At 42.7% G+C, this 22,645-nt stretch overlaps 1 protein-coding gene across 19 annotated transcripts in view; it reads left to right on the forward strand.

Moving 5' to 3' along the window:
• The window catches only part of PTK2 (protein tyrosine kinase 2), a 357,696-nt gene that overhangs the window by 311,940 nt on the left and 23,111 nt on the right, over positions 1-22,645 (forward strand). For 14 of the 19 annotated variants that reach the window (XM_030937412.1, XM_030937408.1, XM_030937413.1 and 11 more), the window contains 3 exons: positions 3,254-3,391; positions 4,886-5,017; positions 20,068-20,130. In XM_030937412.1, coding sequence (XP_030793272.1) covers positions 3,254-3,391; positions 4,886-5,017; positions 20,068-20,130 — 333 coding nt within the window. The remainder of the gene's footprint in view (positions 1-3,253; positions 3,392-4,885; positions 5,018-20,067; positions 20,131-22,645) is intronic. The other 5 variants (XM_030937419.1, XM_030937411.1, XM_030937426.1 and 2 more) reach the window with 1 other exon arrangement.

Consider the following 22,645-nt stretch of genomic DNA (forward strand, 5'->3'; position numbering starts at 1 on the left):
CAAGGTGAAGCCAGTGGGCACACACTCTGCAGAGGGAGTACTGAACTGGACAGTTTTTATGGAAGGCAAGAATAAAATTCAAAATTAACAGAACCCAGATGAAATACCATATGGACAAGTGTGAAAAGTGTTAGATTTATAGACAGATGCCCTGTACAAATTAGAAAAAATTATCCTTGAATGAAAAGGGCCTGAAACAAAGTAAACAATTCATTTGTTTCGAGAAAAAGTTATTAACTTTTACCGAAGTATACCTTACAATGCACAGGTCTTTGTTCCGACAGATGCATACCCCAGTGCATCCCATCCTCACTTCAGAATATAGAGTGTGTCTGTGACCCCGGCAGTTCCTTTGTGCCCCTTCCCATCAGACACCTCCTGCCCCAAGAGCAACCACTCTTCTCACTTCTAGTATCAGAGATTTCTGCCTGTTCTAGAATTTTATATAAATAGATCATATAGAGTGTGCTTTTTAGGGCTCATCTTTTTTTAACTCATTGTAGTGTCTGTAGAAGTCAGAGTCCTATTGAGGGTGTCAGTACTTAACCTTTCCTACCTCCTTCACAGAGTTGTTGAAAGCATGGTTTAAATTAAGGCCTCTTGGGTCAAAATGGGCAAAAAATCTTAACTATTGGTACTTAACTGTCAGTAATAAGGGAGAATGTAAGCACTTTCTTATTAGAAAAGATACGTCAGTGGTAGTTTAGAACAGCAAATTTCAGCCTCTTTAGCCTCCAGATTCTAATGTATTAATTCTGGAACCCAAGAATAGCTTATCATTAGCAAGCAACCTCAGTGCGTTCCGAGGCAGATGACTCAGTCAGACCTATGTTTTGGGAGACACTGTTCTGAGATGGCCGCTTGCCTGGCAGAACAGGAGTGAATGAATCATTTGAGTTTTCTCAGGCACTTGTCTGTTCGTTCAGCAGGGTTGTACTGAATGTTCATCTACTCTGCCTGGCACTATTCTAGGCACTGGGAATATGAAGACAAATAAAGTACTCTTTTTTCTCATGGAAGGATCTCACAGGGCCCTTTGTCAGTTTAGATTACTACCAGTTCCATAAGTGAAGAAGCCAAAACCCTGACCCAGCACAAGGGTCAGAGCAATGGGAAGTATGCAGGTGGCCTAAAGAAAGAAACCCTACCTCTGTGATTGCTGAGAGACCCTGAGTTCTGGCAAACAAGCAGATGGGCCCCAGAGTCTGTGCCTGGCTGGTATGGAAAGTGAACTGGCCCTGAGTGGGAATTGAATACGAGCATTGTTTTGAGAAAACATGACAGCACCTGCTTAATGAGACAAGCTGTTAGCAGAGAGACAGTTCTCTTTGTGTCCCAGCAGGCCTGGTCTGTGGCACTGTCAAGATTGGAAACTCTCATATGTGTTTGTTAGTGGCTGTCTGTCACCAGTGCAGTGGAAGCCCTTGAGAGTGAGGACTTGTCTCTATTTTAAGGGCTTAGAACAGCGTGTATAAGTGAGTAAATAGAGAATTAAGTAAAATATTGATTTTTTTTCATTGAACTAATGTGTGATTAACCTTTCCCAAGCCTAAATTTTCCTCTCTTGTAAATGAGACCAACTATGAGACATTTCCTGAAGTTACTTCATTTTTAGCCTAAAGTGATCCTTCTACATGGTTACTATTATGTAGAAAACTGCCTTAGACCATTTTAAACCTCCTTGTGAAAATTCCTAAATGTTTTCTGGCAATAATGTGTCCCTTTTCACCAAAAATCTTGATACAGCATTTTGCATTTAGTAGCAGTTTTTATTATTAAGATATTTTCATTCAAATAAACTGTGAGAACTAACTGTATGTCTTACTTGAAAATTCATTAATTTGATATTGTCCATATGGAGTTTTGGTATAAATTAATGCCTAGAGACCGAATAAATGCACAAAACCTTTGTTGAAGAATGTGTTGATATTTGGAAATACAATTTTGGCTGTGCTTTATCTCACTAAAAAATTAACTGACAACACCCACCATGCAACACTAGCCTAATGAGGTGTGGAAACCAATACTGATTCTGTTGTCTTTCTCTTGATTGAGAGAAGGAACCATATAAAGAAACCTGTCTTATTTTCCCTCTGCCTTGAAATTTTTCTCTATGTCCAACTGAATGTCTTCTCTCTGCCTTAGTCATCATTGTTAGAATTTAAAGGTATGACTTATCCTACCATCAGCTCCTAGGTCATTAGAGGATCAACAGTTGAGGAGTTTTGTGTGTGTTTTTTGTTGTTGTTATTCTTGTTGGGAGATAGTGGTTGGTTGGGCAGGAAAGGGGATTTCTAGAGCAGAGTATGGCACAGCCATTTTTGTGGCTTCCTGTTGCTTTTGCATCCAAGGATGGCCTGCCCTCATTATTTTAGTAAATGTGAAATTCCAAAGAAACAATTTCTTATTTTCTAGTATATACTTGCACTGGCTCTCTAATGCAGCCATAACAAATGTCCTTTCTTGAGACTTTGGCTGAGAGTTCATTTCCTTGCCTTATCAGCTTCTATAGGCCACCCACATGCCTTGGCTCATGGTCCCCTTACTCCGTGTTCTGAAGCCAGAAGATTTTGGGGTTTTTTTTTTTTTTGGTTTTTGTTTGTTTGTTTGTTTGTTTGAGACAGCCTCTCGCTCTGTCACCCAGGCTGGAGTGCAGTGGCGCGATCTCGGCTCACTGCAAGCTCCTCCCCCTGGGTTCACGCCATTCTCCTGCCTCAGCCTCCCAATTAGCTGGGACTACAGGCACCTGCCACCACACCCGGCTAATTTTTTGTATTTTTTAGTAGAGATGGGGTTTCACCGTGTTAGACGGGATGGTCTCATCTCCTGACCTTGTGATCCGCCCACCTCGGCCTCCCAAAGTGCTGGGATTACAGACTTGAGCCACTGTGCCCGGCCCAGAGCCAGCAGTATTAACTCTCTCTGACCCTTCTTCAGTGGTCCCATGTCCCTCCCTCCTCTTATACTTCCCTCTTGCACTTTTAAGGACCCTTGTAATTACATTGGACTCACTCAGATATCCTGGATACCCTCCCATCCCAAGGTCCTTGACTTACAACCACATCTGCAAAGTCTCTTTCGCCATGTAAGGAAACATATTCACATGTTCAAGGGATTAGAACATGGGTATCTTTGGGGGGCCATAATTATGCCTACCACAATATTCTCTGTAATTTTAGTTTCCTTTGTGTATGAAGCAGAACTGTGCAGATGTTATAGTTGAACATTACCTTGTCTCCTTACTCATTCACAGGTTTCTGGCTACCCTGGTTCACATGGAATCACAGCCATGGCTGGCAGCATCTATCCAGGTCAGACATCTCTTTTGGACCAAACAGATTCATGGAATCATAGACCTCAGGAGATAGCAATGTGGCAGCCCAATGTGGAGGTAAATCGGGTGTCTTGGGCTTCAGTTTGTTAACTTATAAAGGATGGCAAAGCTGGGCATGGTGGCTTACACCTGTAATCCCAGTACTTTTGGGAGGCTGAAGTAGGAGGATTGCTTGAGCCCAAGAGTGTGAAAGCAGTCTGGGCAACATAATGAGACACTATCTCTACAAAAAATAGAAAATTAGTCACGTATGGTGGTATATGCCTGTAGTCCTAGCTACTCGGGATGCTGGGGTGAGAGGATCGTTTGAGCCTAGGAAGTTGAGACTGCAGTGAGCTGAGATCATGCCGCTGCACTCCAGCCTGGGCAACAGAATAAGAACCTGTCTAAAAAAAAAAAAAAGTAGCAAAGCATGGCCTAAGGCACCTTTTGTTTCCAAATCCTAAGATTTATTGATTTTAATGACTTTTTTTTTTTGAGACAGAGTCTCACTCTGTCTCCCAGGCTGGAATACAGTGGTACGATCTCGGCTTACTGCAACCTCTGCCTCCCAGGTTCAAACAATTCTGCCTCAGCCTCCCGAGCAGCTTGGATTACAAGCGCAAGCCACCACGCCCAGCTCATTTTTGTATTTTTTAGTAGAGGCAGAGTTTCACCATGTTGGCCAGGCTGGTCTTGAACCCCTGACTTCAAGTGATCCACCCGCCTCAGCCTCCCAAAGTGCTGGGATTGCAGGCTTGAGCCACCATGCCTGGCCATATTTTAATGACTTAATTCAAAGATCAGGATACTCCATCGACTCAAATGCTTTCTGGTTTCATGAACTTTTTTAACTAAAAGAACCCAGGGAGAAATACCAAAATCTTTAGTCCATTTATTTGAAAGGCAAAGCCCTCAGTGGAATATAATCAGCATATGCATGAGGCCAACGAAGAAACAGGAAGACAAAGCATTCAGTTCTTTGGACCATGTTAATTTTTACTAAATTTTCCTGGTAAAACCAAGAACTACTCTTACAGTTTAAAAATTTATTTGAGCTGGGTACAGTAACACACACCCATAGTTGCATCTACTCAAGAGGCTGAGGTGGTAAGATAACTTGAGCCTAGGAGTTTGATGCCAGCCTGGGCAACATAGCAAGACCCCATCTCATTAAAAAGAAAAAAAATTACTTATTTGAATAAAAGAGCATCTATAGTTGTCTGCTACTTAATACTCTATAATATGTATCATATTTCAACCTTCTAGATTGTTTCTACTTTTTTACTATAAGTAACAATGCATTCTTTGCACATATCTTGTGTTATTTCTTTAAAATAGACCCCTACAAGTGAATCTGTGAGCTAAAGTGTTGTTTACTTGTTAAAGATGCTTGATGCACATTAAATTGCACCCTCCAGAAAAGTTACTCCCACAAGCACAGTATGAGAGATCCTGTTTCTACCATACTTGCTGTTTTGCTTATCTTTTCTTGAAAGACACATAAAACAATGTAAGAACATAGGAATAGACTTAAGAGACTGGACATGCTGTTTTCAACCCTTCTTCCAGGACTCTACAGCATTGGACCTGCGAGGGATTGGGCAAGTGTTGCCAACCCACCTGATGGAAGAGCGGCTAATCCGACAACAACAGGAAATGGAAGAAGATCAGCGCTGGCTGGAAAAAGAGGAAAGATTTCTGGTAATTGTGTTTCTGAAAGGCTTCTTTGACTTTTTAAGCCATGTTAGAGTCTACTATATTGCAAATTATTGCAAAATGTTATCTTTCAAAGCAGGAGAGTTAGTTTTACAACTACTCCTTAAAACTTGCGATAGGCCGGGGCCGGGCGCGGTGGCTCAAGCCTGTAATCCCAGCACTTTAGGAGGCCGAGACGGGCGGATCACGAGGTCAGGACATTGAGACCATCCTGGATAACACGGTGAAACCCCGTCTCTACTAAAAAAATACAAAAAACTAGCCGGGCGAAGTGGCGGATGCCTGCAGTCCCAGCTACTCGGGAGGCTGAGGCAGGAGAATGGCATAAACCCAGGAGGCGGAGCTTGCAGTAAGCTGAGATCCAGCCACTGCACTCCAGCCTAGGCGACAGAGCAAGACTCCGTCTCAAAAAAAAAAAAAAAAAACTTACAATAGGCTGGGCACGGTGGCCTATTTGGGAGGCTGAGGCAAGCAGATCACCTGAGGTCAGGAGCTCGAGACCAGCCTGGCGAAACCCAGTCTCTACTAAAAATACAAAAAGTAGCCAGGCGCATGCCTGTAATCCCAGCTACTTGGGAGGCTGAGGCAGAAGAATTGCTTGAACCAGTAGGCAGAGGTTTCAGTGAGCTGAGATCATGCCATTGTATTCCAGCCTGGGCGACAAGTGAAACTCCATTTCAAAAAAAACAAAACAAAACTACTTGCAATAATATGGCTGGATGTGGTGGTTAATGTCTATAATGCCAGTGCTTTGGGAGGCCAAGGTAGGAGGATCACTTGAGCCCAGGAGTTCAAGACCAGCCTAGGCAACACAGCAGGACCCTGTCTCTACAAAAAATAAAAAAAAAATTAGCCAGGCATTGTGGCTCACACCTGTAGTCCCAGATACTTGAGAGGCTAAGACTGAGTCCAGGAGTTCTAGATTACAGTAAGCTATGATTGTGGTACTGCCCTCTAACAGATCCAAAATCCTGTATCCAAAACCCGTAAGGGCCATGTGTGTTTCAGAATTCAGTATTTTTTAAATACTAAAAAGTTAGTGTAATATGCTGAACATTATACATTATTTAAGACTCTAATAACATGCCAGAGTTAAAACCACCAGTGTTTCTATAGCAAAATGCAAATAATTACATTAACAGTTAAAGAAAGATTGTAAGATGCTTCATCTGTTCAGGTTTTACTACCATATTAGTTTGTTTCAAACATAGAAAAGCACACTTAACATTTTCAGAACTTTTTAGGTTTTAGAAATGAGGATAGAGGAATGTGCACTTGTCCTTTTATTATCTTCATTTTAACAGAACAGGAGATAGAGACCCAGAGAGACTCTGTGCCACAGAGCAAGACTGTCTCTTAAGGGAAAAGAAAAAAGAAAGAAAAAGCTTGTGATAATGGATTATTTGCTTTTATGATTATCTTTTAGGGATAAATTTCTTTAAAATTTTGGTAGTGTCATTTTGGGCTCAGAGATACGAGCATTTGTTTGGTTTTTCATTACCACATTGTTTACCCAGAAACAACTCCTGCTTCCATGTAAGCGTACATATAAACTATTGCATCTTGCTACTGCAGGCTGTGTAACAAGACAGCTAAGATTTGCCTTCCTGGCATTTATGACTGATGTGAACCTCCTCCCGGATGTGTCTGGACATATGCATGGGAAATGTCTTCCTTCAGGCAACCCTTGTTGAAAACCACTTCAGAAGTCCCTTGGGGACAAAGAGGAAGTGGTGGGACAGAGCAATCTCTGTATGTTACTTGACACAAAGGTCCTTTTAGACTCATGGTCCCTGCTGCCAAGCAATTCTGTGCCCTCAGCCTCAGAACTAAGGACTGTGAGAACCTATTCCCCACTCTCCTTGAACCCAGAATAGCTATTTCAGTCTTCCTGTAGTTGCCTCAATCATATTATGGCTGAAAGAAGCCAGGATTCATAATTTTGAGCCAGTAACTTTACCTGGTCTCTCATGCTTTGCATCATTCAACATTCACTGACACTAACTTTGTGTTAAATTTAACTAATTTAGAATTTTGAAAGCATAGGATAAAACTTTCCTTCTGAATTAAAGCAAATCTTGAGATTGTAAGGCAGATGGAAACAAAAATTGTTATTTTTGGCCTGGCACGGTGGATCACACCTGTAATCCATCCCAGCACTTTGGGAGGCCAAGGTGGACAGATCACTTGAGGCTGGGAGTTCGAGATCAGCCTAGCCAACATGGTGAAACCCTGTCTCTACTGAAAAAAAGAAAAAAGAAAAAAGGCAGGTGCAGGGACTCATGCCTGTAATCCCAGCACTTCAGGAGGCTGAGGCGGGCTGATTACTTGAGGTTAGAAGTTCGAGACCAGCCTGGCCAACATGGCAAAACCCCGTCTCTACTAAAAATACAAAAATTAGCCAGGTGTGATGATGCGTGCCTGTAATCCCAGCTACTCAGGAGGCTGAGGCAGAAGAATTGCTTGAACCTGGGAGGCAGAGGCTGCAGTGAGCCAAGATGGCACTCCAGCCTGGGTGACAGAGCAAAACTCAAAAAAACAAAAATTAGCCAGGCATGGTGGTACACACCTGTAGTCCCAGCTATTCAGGAGGTTGAGGCATGAGAATTGCTTGAACCCAGGAAGTGGTTGCAGTGAGCCGAGATTGTACCGCTGCACTCCAGCCTGGGTGATAGAGTAAGACTCTGGAAAAAAAGAAAAAAAAAATGTTATTATTTACTACCACTAATCTGAGTGAATTAATTTGGATATTATATCTATTCGAAGAACATACCTACTGTTCTCTAGCCCTACATTTCAAAACTATTTTTTGTCCAGATAGCCTCTTTTACCAGGCAGCATTGATTTGTATTTTTAAAAGTAGATGTTATAAATTCTCCAAGCTAGAGTTCTTGTATTTCAGTCCCATATATGACTGCATTTGGACAAAGGGTTTGCTACCAAATGTTGTGAAATGCTACCGCTGTTCTATTGCTCTGACAAAGAACAACATCAGGAAGAGCAGAAGAGGACCCTGTGTGTCACTAGGGGGATTGGGCGAGGCAGCAGAGTGTGGGTAGCATTTGAGTCTAGGCTTAAAGGAGAAATTGGAATTTTTAGGGCAGACAGGCTCGGGAAGTACATTCCAGGAAGAGTGAAGAGTGTGGGTAATGACATGGGGTCAAAAGGCTATATTCCAGCCAGGCACAGTGAGTAATCTCAGCTGCTCGGCAGGTTGAGGCCGGGAGATCGCTTGAGTCTAGGAGTTTGAGACTAGCCTGGGCTTAGCAAGACCCTGTGGCAAAAAAAAAAAAAAAAAAAAAAAAAAAGCCCTAAAGGGAGGAGGATCAAGTACCCAGAATTCCTACAATATATTATATAAAATGTCTGATCTCCAACAAAAAATTACAAGACATACAAAGGAACAGAAATATATATGAATGATACACAAAAGAAAAAAAGACTGTTCTGGCTGAGCACAGTGACTCACTCCTGTAACCCCGGCACTTTGGGAGGCTGAGGCAGGTGGATCATCTGAGGTCAGGAGTTCAAGACTGGCCTGGCCGACATGGTGAAACCCCATCTGTACTAAAAATACAAAATTGGCATGCCTATAATCCCGGCTACTTGGGAGGCTGAGGCAGGAGAATCGTTTGAACCCGGGAGGCGGAGGTTGCAGTAAGCCAAGATCATGCCACTGCACTCTAGCCTGGGCAACAGAGCGAGACTCTGTTTTTAAAAAAAAAAAAAAAAAAAAAAAACGCACACACACAAACTGTATTCTAGGAACTTCCTGTATCTGGATGTGACCAAAGCAGAGCATGTTTGTGGGGAAATGGAAAATATTTCTTACTATGTGTTTTGGGTTTTGTTTTTGTTTTTGTTTTGTTTTGTTTTGTTTTTAACTTAATAACCATGTAATTGGAGCATCTTCATTTGGTCCTAAACCTGTCTGTTGGGTAACTTCTGAGATAGCTTGCCTGGTGCTAAACTTGGAGGCCATGATGGCATCGAGGCAATTTCCCACTCAAGTACCTTTCCTTTTTTTTTTTTCCCAAAGCAGAGTCTCACACTGTCACCCAGGGTAGAGTGCAGTGCAGTGGCACAATCACGGCTCATTCCAACCTTGACCTCCTGGGCTTAATCTGTCCTCCCACCTCATCATCCCAAGTAGCTGGGACTACAGTCACGCACCACCACGCCCAGCTAATTTTTGTTTTTGGTAGAGTTTTATCATGTTAGCCAGGCTGGAACAAGTATCTTTCTTAATGCTCATAAGATGGTATTGTATTTTTATCTTTGCTTGTTTTCCTTACTAGATTGAGCACCTCATGAGTGCAGAGACCATGGACCATGTCTTATTTTTGTGTCACCTCAAGGATGACACATTACATACACCAGGGTTTCTCAGCCTGGGCATTGTTGACATTTGGGACTGGGTAATTCTTTGTTGTAGGAGACTGTCCTATGAATAGTAGGAGTTCTTAGCAACATCCCTGGCCTCTACCCACAAGGTGCCAGAGAACCTTACTGAGTGCCAAGCATAAAGCTTGAATGAACTTACTGTATTATGATGTGCATTCCTACGTTCTCTCCCCCAACCCTCTGTACTCTCACACATGCTCACTCTCACCCTCTTTCTCTAATAAAACATAAGTTCCTTAATGGCAGCAACTGTGACTTAACTGTCTTCATCCTGCTTCATTTTTCTCCTAATGTTTCTCACTGTGTGACAATGTCTCACTTGTTTTCCTGTCTCCTCCACTAAAGTGTGAGCATCACAAAGATGAGAACTTTATTTATTCAGCACTCTCCCCCAGCTCCTACAGTACTGTTCGTTCAGCAGTAATAAGGCTCAAGCAGTATTTATTAAGCGAATGAATGTACCACCATACGGTGTTAAGCATCTAAATGTTAGAGGTCAAGAGGAAGGAAGAATCCGGGACAGGAATCATACCGTTCACGTCACTATTTTTTATCTAAAAACAAGTAATGCATGAGCCCTGGGGAATTAGATATAATTATTTTACAAATGAATAAATTAAAATGTAATAGACATAAAAGTCATGGGGGATCTTTTAAAAGTTCAGTTCCCCGGGACTAGAGAACTGCAGTGGATCTGGAGAGGCCAAGGACCTAGAGTGATAACAAGCACCCCAGTTGATTTTTGAGACGTGGTCCCAAGGTCACTCTCTGATCTTAGGCCTGGCAGTGTTTTTTAAGATTTGAAGCAGATGTCATCTCAGAAAGATGGGCACCGTGGCTCATGCCTGTAGTCCCAGCACTTTGGGAGGCCGATGGATCATCTGAGGTCAGGAGTTTGAGACCAACATGACCAAACTCCATCTGTACTAGAAATACAAAAATTAGCCAGGTGTGGTGGCGCTGAGATTGTTCCACTACACTCCAGCCTGGGTGACAGAGTGAGACTCTGTCTCAAAAAAAAAAAAAAAAAAACCACTTTAGCCTTGCCTTGCTGACTGATGGCGCAGAGGGCAAGATAGGAAATGCAGAGATCCATTAGGAAGTTGAGTGGTCATTCAAATAAATGACAGCAGGGTCTAAGCTGGAAGAGGCAAAGTGGGAAGGAGCAGAGAAGACAGACTTAAAAGGGACAAGATGTGGTGAATTGGTATAGGAGGTCAAGAGGAAGGAAGAATCCAGGACAGAAATCATAGCATCAGTGTCACCAAAAGTAACATTGTGCTACCAAATGAAATAAAACTCAGAATGAGGAGTCCATGTCAGGGAAACATGATGACGCCAGGTTTGGACATTTGGGATATGCAAATGGGAATATAGAGGAGGTGGCAGGATATCGGGCATAGAGCCCCCAGGAGGTGGTCTGGGCTGGAGATTCAGATTTTTAGACAGCGACATGGAAAGCTTGGCAAACTGGGAATAACGCCTGGTGCAGGTGTAGTGTGAGGACCACCCTGACCATCTATCAGTTGGAAGGTAGTGTGTGTCGGATGTAGAAGCGCTCGTGACACTGTCGAGTGGTGGTGATGGCAGCTAGGTGTCTGGGTATGCACACACATGCTTTATGGTCCCTCATTTGGTGAAGGGACTCTTAACAATGATAATTATATCTCATTGTGGTCCTTTTTATGCTGTGTATGTGTAAAAATTACTATTTGGTTTCCATGGTATCTGCTTTTTACAAGCTTGTTTCTGTGTCTTGGCCTTTGGCATGAGCTAGACCCAGAGCTATTGGTCTATGTCCTTGTAGCCACCAGGCCAGACCGCTGCACCTACTTTTAGGTTAATCAGGTCATTGTTGAAGCTGTGTGTCATAAGTCTTTCTGTCCTCTTAGGCCAAGGAAGCTTCCAGTACAGGGCTTCTCAAACTGCATAGAAGGGCCAGTTTGTGTCTTTCTAAACCGTTGCAGACCAATACTCTTGTAAAATAAAATTTCAAAATCATTGACTAGAAAGACATAAAAATATAAGCCAGATTTTTTTGACGGCCCAAAAATTACTGTTTCAGATTGCTATAAAAATGTCTAAAGATGCTTACCGGGCCGGGCGCGGTGGCTCATGCCTGTATTCCTAGCACTTAGGGAGGCCGAGGCGGGCGGATCACGAGGTCAGGAGATCGAGACCATTCTGACTAACATGGTGAAACCCCGTCTGTACTAAAAAATATAAAAAATTAGCCGGGCATGGTGGCAGGCGCCTGTAGTCCTAGCTACTCGGGAGGCTGAGGCAGGAGAATGGCATGAACCCAGGAGATGGAGCTTGCAGTGAGACAAGATCACGCCACTGCACTCCAGCCTGCGCTCTTTTTTTTAAGAGCGAGACTCCGTCTTAAAAAAAAAAAAAAAAAAAAAAAAAGGATGCTTACCTTCTGTTTTCATCTTCATAAACTGGTTCATTCCCAGACCCACCCAGACCTACTGCTCTGGTCCTGCCATTTACTTCAGTAAGGTCAGCTCTGCACCGTGTTAGATAAGTTCTGTTCTTATTTGAAAAATTAACTTGCTTTAGTATTACCCAAATTTTAGATCAAAACCCATGTCTTTTGAATCCCTTCTGTTTTCAGAGATCACATCATCACATCATTTTTTATGGTTGCTACTGCTAGTCACATCTCTTACTTTTTGAGTACTTCAGTGGGTCAGGAGTCCATCCTCTGGATCTCTGCATTATCTCAACAACCCTGCACAGAATGTGTTTTATGGTAGCAGCCCAGATGCTCTTGCTCAAGGTCACGTGGCCCCACAGAAGATACTCTGTACTATACCTAGCTCTCCTTTTTTTTTTTTTTTTTAATTGAGACAAAGTCTCACTCTGTGGCCCTGACTGGAGCGCAATGGCACAATCCTAGTTCACTGCATCCCTAACCTCCTGGGCTCAAGTCATCCTCCTGCCTCAGCCTCCTTCCAGAGTAGCTGCGACTACAGGCATATGCCACCAAGCCTGGCTAATTTTGTTATTTTTTTTATAGAGATAGGGTCTTACTTTGTTGTCCGTGCTGGTCTCAAACTTCTGGGCTCAAGCGATTCTCCCACCATGGCTTCACAAAATGTTGGGATTACAGGCATGAGTCACCACGCCTGGTCCCACACTCCCTTCTCTTGTTCCCAGGTCAGATACTGTCCTTTCTGAAATAGTTCTGTGCCTGCAAATATACTCTGAAAGCTGTCTTACAAAGTGAGTGCCAGAGAGTGCTGGCAACCTTAGAACCTCAGTTGGTTGAAAGAGCTTTCTTTCCTATTGCGCATTGCTTAAAAATAGAGTAACTTTGCAACTTGCTTTTTATTACTGTGTGCACAATAATTTTCTAATGTGGTACTATGCTTAAAACAGGATTTTAATTTTAAATGAGAAAGCCCTGTCTATATAAAGCCTACTTTGTGTTTTGAGAAAGAAATATGTGAGCATTTTTCCCTCACATAGCAGATCCAGTCAGTCTGAATGAAAGATGAATGCCGAGACAGGGAACTAGAAAGCAGTGGCGGGCCGGGCGCGGTGGCTCAAGCCTGTAATCCCAGCACTTTGGGAGGCCGAGACGGGCGGATCACGAGGTCAGGAGATCGAGACCATCCTGGCTAATACGGTGAAACCCTGTCTCTACTAAAAAATACAAAAAACTAGCCGGGCGAGGTGGCGGGCGCCTGTAGTCCTAGCTCCTCGGGAGGCTGAGGCAGGAGAATGGTGTAAACCCGGGAGGCGGAGCTTACAGTGAGCTGAGATCTGGCCACTGCACTCCAGCCCGGGCAACAGAGCGAGACTCCGTCTCAAAAAAAAAAGAGGAAGCAGTGGCACAAGGCTGTCTGTCTGAGGCCAGGCTGCTGTCCCTGCGTGTGCTATGCAGCAGGGCCACAGCTCTCCTGTTTTTGCCCTCATACCAGATTCCAGATTTGAAAGCAATACAGTATAGTGAAAAGAGAAAAGACTGAGCTATAAACCTTAAATTTGAAGTTTTCCAGAGCCATACCCACCCACATGAGAGTAGAGACTGTAGCTAAACTGAAGTGTTTTTTTGGTTTGTTTTTGTTTGTTTGTTTTGAGATGAAGTCTCGCTCTTGTCCCCCAGGCTGGAGTGTGATGGCGCAATCTTGGCGCACTGCAACCTCCGCCTCCCGGGTTCAAGCAGTTCTCCTGCCTCAGCCACCTGAGTAGCTGGGACTACAGGTGTGCACCACTATGTCCAGCTAATTTTTGTATTTTGAGTAGAGATGGGGTTTCACCATGTTGGCCAGGCTGGTCTTGAACTCCTGACCTCAGGTGATCTGCCCCCCTCAGCCTCCCATAGTGCTGGGATGACAGGCGTGAGGCACCGCGCCTGGCTGAGAATCCATTCTTTCTGATTGGCTGCCTCTGGCTATATCGCTGTTCAGTTCCCAGTGGGCTCTCATCTTTCAGTCAGGAGGCCATGTGTGCTGCGTGAAAACAAAGCTCAAGTATTTATTCCATTCACAGCACAAGTAGATTTGATTTTATATGGATAAGCCTTTCTCATTTTAAAATTAAAATCCTGTCTTCAGGAAAATACCACATGAGGGAATTACACATTAAAGAAAGTCATTTCATGAAATTTATATAGAAATAAAAACAGATTAATTCATGTAAACACATGAAACATAATAGCTTACTCTATAGGCAAAAATATAAATGAGTTGCATTTTTTGTTTAAGTAAAACAGTAAATATTTCCTGCCTGTAGAAGGTACTTACATCTGTTGACTGAAGCCCACCTCCACTGTTTAAGAGCTGTGTTACCCCAAGCAACTAAATCTTTCTAAGTCAAGTTCCTTGTCTATAACATATCTCATGTGCCTTGGATATTAATTGAAGCATTCCTTCAGCAAATAGTTACTACACATCTATGTGCACAATGCTGCCAGGCACTTCTTCAGTTCTGATAATGACTGATTGAGGTAGGTATTATTCTACCTGTTTTACAGGTGAGGAACTGGGCCTAGAGAGGTTATATACATTGTCCAAAGGGGCATGGACAATCAGTTCGCTAGAAAAATGCACAGAGGGTTCATTTCCTCCACCTGTTTGTCCGGTGTTCTACCAGGTAACAGAGATACAGCGGTGAAGCAGACAGCTTCATAGCCTCTGTCTTCATGGAACTTCGCATCTGATGATAAGAAACAGAAATGTTCAACTATTTGAGGAAAGGGAGGAGGAGAGGAACAGGTCACAACAATACATTTGAGTATCTTCTTTATGAATTGGTTGAGAGTTTTAAGATGACAGCACAGTGGTGCTAGGGCGCAGTGAGAGAAATGCCATCACACATTACTGACATAGATGAGAATCAGGACAGCCTTGAGCAATCTGGAAACTTATACCAAGATTTTTCTTTTTTCTTTTTTTTTTTTTTTTTGAGACGGAGTCTCGCTGTGTCGCCCAGGTTGGAGTGCAGTAGCGCGATCTCGGCTCACTGCAAGCTCCGCCTCCCGGGTTCACGCCATTCTCCAGGCTCAGCCTCCGAGTAGCTGGTACTACAGGCGCCCGCCACCTCGCCCGGCTAGTTTTTTTTGTATTTTTAGTAGAGACGGGGTTTCACCATGTTAGCCAGGATGGTCTTGATCTCCTGACCTCATGATCCACCCGCCTCGGCCTCCCAAAGTGCTGGGATTACAGGCTTGAGCCACCGCGCCCGGCCCAAGATTTTTCAAATGTTCCAACTCTTTGACTTAGGAATTCCTTTCTTAGAAATCTGCTCCAGAGCCAGGCACAGTGGCCGAGACAGGAAGATCACTTGAGCACAGGCGTTTAAGACCAGCCTGGATAACATAGTGAGACCCCCCCATCTCTAAAAGAAAAAGGAAAGAAATCTGTCCCAGGGAAACAATCAGGGATTTAATCAAAGATTTGTATACAAAGGTGTTCATCTACAACCTATTTATAAAGGGTTTTGAAAATGACCCTAATATCCAACAATAAAAGAACTGTTTGTTTTAACTCTTATGTGGCACCAACTTAGTACTTTGCAAATGTTAATTCATTTCATCCTCCTAACAATCCTATGTGTTGGTTACAGTTACTGTTCCATTTTAGAGATGAAGAAATTGAGGCCCAGGTCACACAGCTTGTAAGTACTGGAGCCTGATTTGAACCCAGGCCACCTGGTGCCACAGCCCACACCCTTCACTACCATTGTCTATTTTATGATGATAGTCATGTAGTGGAACATTGTGCAGCCTTAAGCATTGTTTTGTCAGCTTGCCCTGTGTGAATGTTATGTGAAGGCTGCAGAATCATATAATGTGGTTCCATGTTTGTAAACATACATTTACACCACAGTATTAACTAATGATAATTACTTTTACATTTTAATTACTCCATAATAAATAATGATAATTATTTCCAAATGGTAAGGTTGAGTGATTTGTAATTTTTTCATCTATTTTCACAGTATCTTAATTTTTCTACAGTAAGTGCATGTTTCCTTAGATTATTGACAAATGAGGGTATATACGATATTTTAAAATAACCAAAATCATGTAACTATTAAATGACCACATCATAACTTGGGCCTGGTGGGTCTTCTGTTTTCTTAGACTGTAGCTCTAACTGGGCATGGTGGCATGCATTTATAGTCCCAGCTACTCCAGAAACTGAGGTGGCTGATTGCTTGAGGCCAGGATTTTGAGGCTGTAATGCACTATGATTGTGCCTGTGAATAGCCGCTGCACTCTGACCTGGGCAGCAGATGAAGACCCTGTTTCTTAAAAATAGAAACTGTTGGCCGGGCATGGTGGCTCACGTCTGTAATTCCAGCATTTTGGGAGGCCAAGGCGGGTGGATCATGAGGTCAGGTGATCAAGACCATCCTGGCTAACACGGTGAAACCCTGTCTCTACTAAAAAAAAAAACAAAAAACCCAGGAGGCGGAACTTTCAGTGAGCCGAGATCGTGCCACCACACTCCAGCCTGGGCGACAGAGGGAGACTTCTCTCTCAAAAAAATAAATAGGCCAGGCGCGGTGGCTCAAGCCTGTAATCCCAGCACTTTGGGAGGCCGAGACGGGTGGATCACGAGGTCAGGAGATCGAGACCATCCTGGCTAACACGGTGAAACCCTGTCTCTACTAAAAAATATAAAAAAACTAGCCACGTGAGGTGGGGGGGCGCCTGTAGTCCCAGTTACTCGGGAGGCTGAGGCAGGAGAGTGGCGTAAACCCAGGAGGCGGAGCTTGCAGTGAGCTGAGATCCAGCCACTGCACTCCAGCCTGGGCGACAGAGCGAGACTCCGTCTCAAAAAATATAAAATAAAATAAAATAAAAATAAAAATAAAAAAATAAAATAAAATAAAATAAAATACTGTTGTCCTTCCTGCTACAATAGAGTCAAACCTAATCACCTCCACTCTCTGTTTAGAGCCCTTCAACAAAACCCCTAAGCAGACCCAGCTCCCAGCTTGTCCCTCAAGTAAATGGGCAGAAGAGGAAAGGATAGTTTGACATTTTAAAAGTTGCAAAAATGGGACAAAGAATTCTCACATTCCCTTTACCTGGAGTCTCCAGTTAACATTTGACCTCATTTGCTTTGCATATTTGTACATACCATTTTTTCTGAACCATTTGGAAGTAAATACCAGATATCCTACTTTTTAATTCTTAAATAGTTCAATGTGAATTTCCTAAAAGTAAGGATGTTCTCTTAAATGACCACGGCCAAGTTATCAATGTCGGGAAATTAGCAATAATACAATACTGTTAGCTAATCCACAGACTATTCATATTTTACCAGTTGTCCACAGAATGTCCTTTCTAGAAAAAAGCCCTGGATCATGAGATGTATTTAGTTATCCTATCTCTGGAGTTTCTTTGAAGCTTGAACAGTTCCTTGGTCTTCCCGAAATCTTTCCTGACCTTGATATTTACATTGAGTAATGTTCTGTGAATTGTCAGCCTGAAGTCTCGTCTTCTCAGGTACTTTTTCTCAAAGTCCATTGTGTTTTGGAATATTTTTCTTAAGTATATCTGGGATGTTTAGGCCCCACAAAGCTGCTTCTTCATTCAGACAGTAGCAGAACCTCAACATTCCATGGAATAGAATCTGTGAGTTCTACTCCATGGAATAGGACCGCCCCAGTGAGTTCCCCTTCAGTTGCCAGTTGGAATCAATGGTTGAAATATTACATGTGTTTGCCTGGTTTCCTTTCTGTCTATTCATGTCTGTCTTACCTGTCAGAGAAGATTCTATGCTGGAAGTCAGGAACTACCTACCTCTCAATTTTCTCTGGAGCTCTTTCACACCCAGCCACAGCTGTCCACATCTAATGGGATAGGCCTCTCTGGTAAAAGACACAGCATACTTTCTGCCATAGTCGCCAACTGCATGCCTCTGGGTTTGACTTCCCCTGTGTGGCATTAGTTATATTTATTACATCTGCAGTAAGAATTCATTTTTTAAATTATTGTTCCTTGATATTATAGTACATATAAACACCGTACAAGGTTTTAAGTTATGCTCGTCAGAGTTCGGAAATACTTATTCTAAACTTTCCTGGTTTACTCATTGACAGAGTTCTAACAGAGCGGGGTCTTGCTTAGTCACCCAGGGTGTAGTGCCGTGGCACAATGGTAGCTCACTACAGCCTCAGACTCCTGGGCTGAAACCATCCCCCCACCTCAGCCTCTCCAGTAGCTGGAACTCAGGCACACACCATCATGCTCAGCTAATTTTTAAAATTTTTTTCTTTGTAGAGATGAGTTCTCACTATGTCGCCCAGGCTGGTCTTGATATCCTGGCCTCAAGGGGTCCTCCCACCTCAGCCTCCCAAATAGGTGAAATTGCAGGCACACACCACCACACCCAACACTGCATTTGAGGATTTAGGTCATTTTCCACCTATATTTAGCTATTGATTTTAAATGAATACTTTTACGTTAAAGAGAACATCTTTTTTTTATATGGTAAAGAGAACATCTTTTTTTTATATGGTAGCATGGAGGTTAATTCAGTCAACATTGATGTGTTGAGTGCGCACCAGCCAGAAACTGTGCCAGGCACTAGGGATATGGGCCTGATATACATGAGCTGTTTTGTAATTCTGTTGAATGAACAGATAACAAGTAAGTTGTGACTTTTGCCCTCTTTGCTTACTCTCTGCTACTGCTGTCAGGGCTGTCTATTCTGTTTCAGGGTGCCCCTGATTATTAGAATGTTTTTCCATAAGTGAGCCAAAATCTGCCCTAAATTCAGGGACAACACACAAGTTTCACCTTTTCCCACATGGAATCCCTGAGGACTGTTAACAGCAATCAGCCAGAGCCCCCTTTTAGTGATTAGCCATCAGGAGCTCCTTTACCCACTTCCTGGTAGAAGCTGTTCTCAGACCTTAGCCAGCTACCTGCAGGCACTGTGCCTGGGAGGGAAAGAAAGGGGGAAGGGAGGAAGAAGGCAAAGGACAGTGCAGGGCCCCTGTCCTGGAAAGTCTGTTTACCTCTGAGCCATCAGAGGATCGCTCTCATTCAAATGGTGGCTGTGTCCTTTACCAACTTCCTACTACACCCTGGCACCCACCACTGACCCCTGCTTTCATTAGAGATAGTTAAGACAGAGGCAGAAAGCCTGGTAGGAACTGGTACAATGAAAGGGGTTTGGGCTACAGCACTGGAATTGGAAAAGAAGGGAGAGATGAAGCTTATTTCTCGATCCCGTACCCTACAAGTGCTTGCAGATGGTGTGCTCAGTGGCAGGTTCAGGTGTGGGAAATAGGAGATACACAGACAAATAAGACATCAAGATGCTTCATCTCTAATGAGGGAAGTAATTAATTGTGCATGATATGTGCCAATGTAGAGATACCTGTAAGGCACAGGCTAAGAAGCAACCAGCTCTGCTTGAATTGGGAAACATGCTGCCCAGAAAGGGTGTCTGCTGAGCCTTGAAGAGTAAACAGAAGTTTTCCAGGCAGAAGTGTGTGGCCAGTGTTGGTGGGCAAAGGGGAGGCAGGAGCCACTGTGTGGCTGAAGGCTCCACGGAACCCATGCTGCAGGAGCACGGGGTTGTTGTCACGAGGAAAAGCCTTTCTGCCCTGTTTCTTCACCATAAAGACATGTAACCTACTTCGTTTATTCTGATATTGGTGAAATTTCTGTACTATTATTTACATAAAATCTAGATTTATCTGTTTGGTTTCTGTATTCTAGATGCAGTGTGGGAAAGCAGTCTTGTAATTGAATTCATTTGCTGCTTTGGCAAGACAGCCAAATCCGAATAAGCCATGTTCTGTCAGAAAGCCGCAAGTAATGCCTGGTATCTTTATCCTGGGGTTGCAGGTCTCAGTGAAGAAGAAAGCCTGCTGTGTTACTAGGAGTAGAAGTGAAGTGTAGGTTCTCCAGCACTGGGTGGGCCAGTGCAGGTGCCAGTCTGTAAGGTGTGCGTGTGTGGAGAGGAATGCGGTTCTTCCCACGGCAGCCAGCCTTCATTCATCATCACTGGAATTTTTTTGAAATTGGGGAACTTTCCACTTTTCTTATTCAGAGGACAATTGTGTTAAAAGGGAAGGAATTTAATACAGAATCTGTTGATAATTTTCAAATCAAAAATGAAATTGTTTTGATTTTGTTTTAATTTCTTCAGAAACCTGATGTGAGACTCTCTCGAGGCAGTATTGACAGGGAGGATGGAAGTCTTCAGGGTCCGGTAAGCCTGAGTTTTCAGCAGGATTTGATTTCCAGTTCTCCTGTGCGTGGACCATCAATGTTTATGTCATAAGATTTCCAAATTTACTAATATTTGTAATAGGGAACAGAATATTCTATAAATAAAGTTAACATTTTAAGATTCTGAAAATCTGTGATGTACAGCCTAGAATTTTTATTCAGATACAGAAGTTGTCTGCACTATTATTGATAAAGGCTTTTTCATTTAACTTTTATTTTCGTTTCAGGGGTACATGTACAGATTTGTTATATAAGTAGATCGCATGTTGCTGGTGCAAGGGCTTGGTATACAGATCATTTGGCACCCAGGTGATAAGCATAATACCTCATAGGTGGTGTTTTGATCCTCACCCTCCTCCCACCCTCTACCCTCAAGTAGGTGCCAGAGTCTGTTGTTCCCTTCATTGTGTCCATGTGTACTGAGTGTTTAGCTCCCATTTATAAATGAGAACATGTGGTATTGGTTTTCTGTTCCTGTGTTAGTTCACTTAAGATAATGATAATTACCTCTAGCTCCACCCATGTTGCTGCAGATGAAATAATCTCATTGTTTTTGTGGCTACATAGTATTCCATAGTGTATACATACCACGTTCTCTTTATTCAGTCTATCATTGATGGGTATTTAGGTTGATTCCATGACCTTGTTATTGTGAACAGTGCTGTGATGAATATAAGCATGCATGTGTCTTTATGGTAGAAAGATTTATATTCCTTTGGGTGTGTACCCAGTGCAGAGATTGCTGGGTCAAATGCTACTTATGTTTTAAGTTCTGAGACATCGCCAAACTTCTTTCCACAGTGACTGAAGTAATTTACATTCCCACCAGCAGTGTCTTAAGTGTTCCTGTTTCTCCACAACCTCGCATCTGTTAATTTTTTGACTTTTTAATAATAGACATTCTGACTGGTGTGAGATGGCATCTCATTGTGGTTTTGATTTGCATTTCTCTAACGATTAGTGATATTGGGCATTTTTTCATATGCTTGTTGGCCATGTTTATGTCGTCTTTTGAAAAGTGTGTTTGGCCGGGCGCGGTGGCTCAAGCCTGTAATCCCAGCACTTTGGGAGGCCGAGACGGGCGGATCACGAGGTCAGGAGATCAAGACCATCCTGGCTAACACGGTGAAACCCCATCTCTACTAAAAAATAAAAAAAACTAGCCGGGCGAGGTGGCGGGCGCCTGTAGTCCCAGCTACTCAGGAGGCTGAGGCAGGAGAATGGCGTAAACCCGGGAGACGGAGCTTGCAGTGAGCTGAGATCCGGCCACTGCACTCCAGCCTGGGCCACAGAGCAAGACTCCGTCTCAAAAAAAAAGGAAAAGAAAAGAAAAGAAAAAAAAAAAAAGAAAAGTGTATGTTCATGTCCTTTGCCCACTTTTTAATGGGGTTGTTTGGTTTTCTTGTTAATTTGCTTTAAGTTCCTTATAGATGCTTGATGTTAGACCTTTGTCAGATGCATAGCTTGCAAATATTTTCTCCCATTCTGTAGATTGTTTATTCTGTTGATAGTTCCTTTTGCTGTAAAGAGGCTCTTTAGTTTAATTAGGTCCTATTTGTAATTTTTTGTTTGTTACCATTGCTTTTGCTGTCCTCATCATGAAATCTTTGCAAGGGCCTATGTCCAGAATGGTATTTCCTAGGTTTTCTTCGAGGGTTTTTATAGTTTTAGGTTTTACATTTAAGTCTTTAATTCATCTTGAGTTGATTTTTGTATATGCTGTAAGGAAGGGACCCAGTTTTATTCTTTGGCATATGGCTAGCTTGTTGTCCCAGCACCATTTATTGAATAGGGAGTCCTTTCCCCATTGCTTGTCTTTGCCAACACTGTCAAGGATCAGATGGTTGTAGGTATGAAGCTTTATTTCTAGGCGAATTTGTTCTGTTGGTCTGTATGTCTGTTTTTCTACCAGTACCATGATGTTTTGATTACTATAGCCTTGTAGTATAGTTTGAAGTCATGTAATGTAATGTGATGTCTTCAGCTTTGTTCTTTTTGCTTAGGATTGCTTTGGCTATTCAGGCTCTTTTTTGGTTCCATATGAATTTTAGAATAGCTTTTTCTAATTCTGTAAAGCATGTCATTGGTAGTTTGGTAGGCACAACATTGAATCTGTAAAGCACTTTGGGCGGTATGACCATTATAATGGTATCAATTCTTCCTATCTATGAGCATGGATTGTTTTTCCATTTGTTTGTGTCATGTCTGATTTCTTTCAGCAGTGTTTTTAATTCTTATTGTAGAGATCTTTCACCTCCCTGGTTAGCTATATTCCTGGGTATTTTTTGTGTATGGCTGTTGTAAATGGGATTCCATTCTTGATTTGGCACTCAACTGGATGTTGTTGGTATAGAGAAATGCTACTGATTTTTGTACATTGATTTTGTACCCTGAAACTTTGCTGAAGTTGTTTATCACAGGGGTCCCATCTTCCTGGGTCACAGACCGGTATTGGTCCATAGTCGGTTAGGAATTGGGCCACACAGCAGGAGGTG

The sequence above is a fragment of the Rhinopithecus roxellana genome, chromosome 9 (assembly GCF_007565055.1).
Source record: "Rhinopithecus roxellana isolate Shanxi Qingling chromosome 9, ASM756505v1, whole genome shotgun sequence".
In the NCBI taxonomy this organism is placed as follows: domain Eukaryota; kingdom Metazoa; phylum Chordata; class Mammalia; order Primates; family Cercopithecidae; genus Rhinopithecus; species Rhinopithecus roxellana.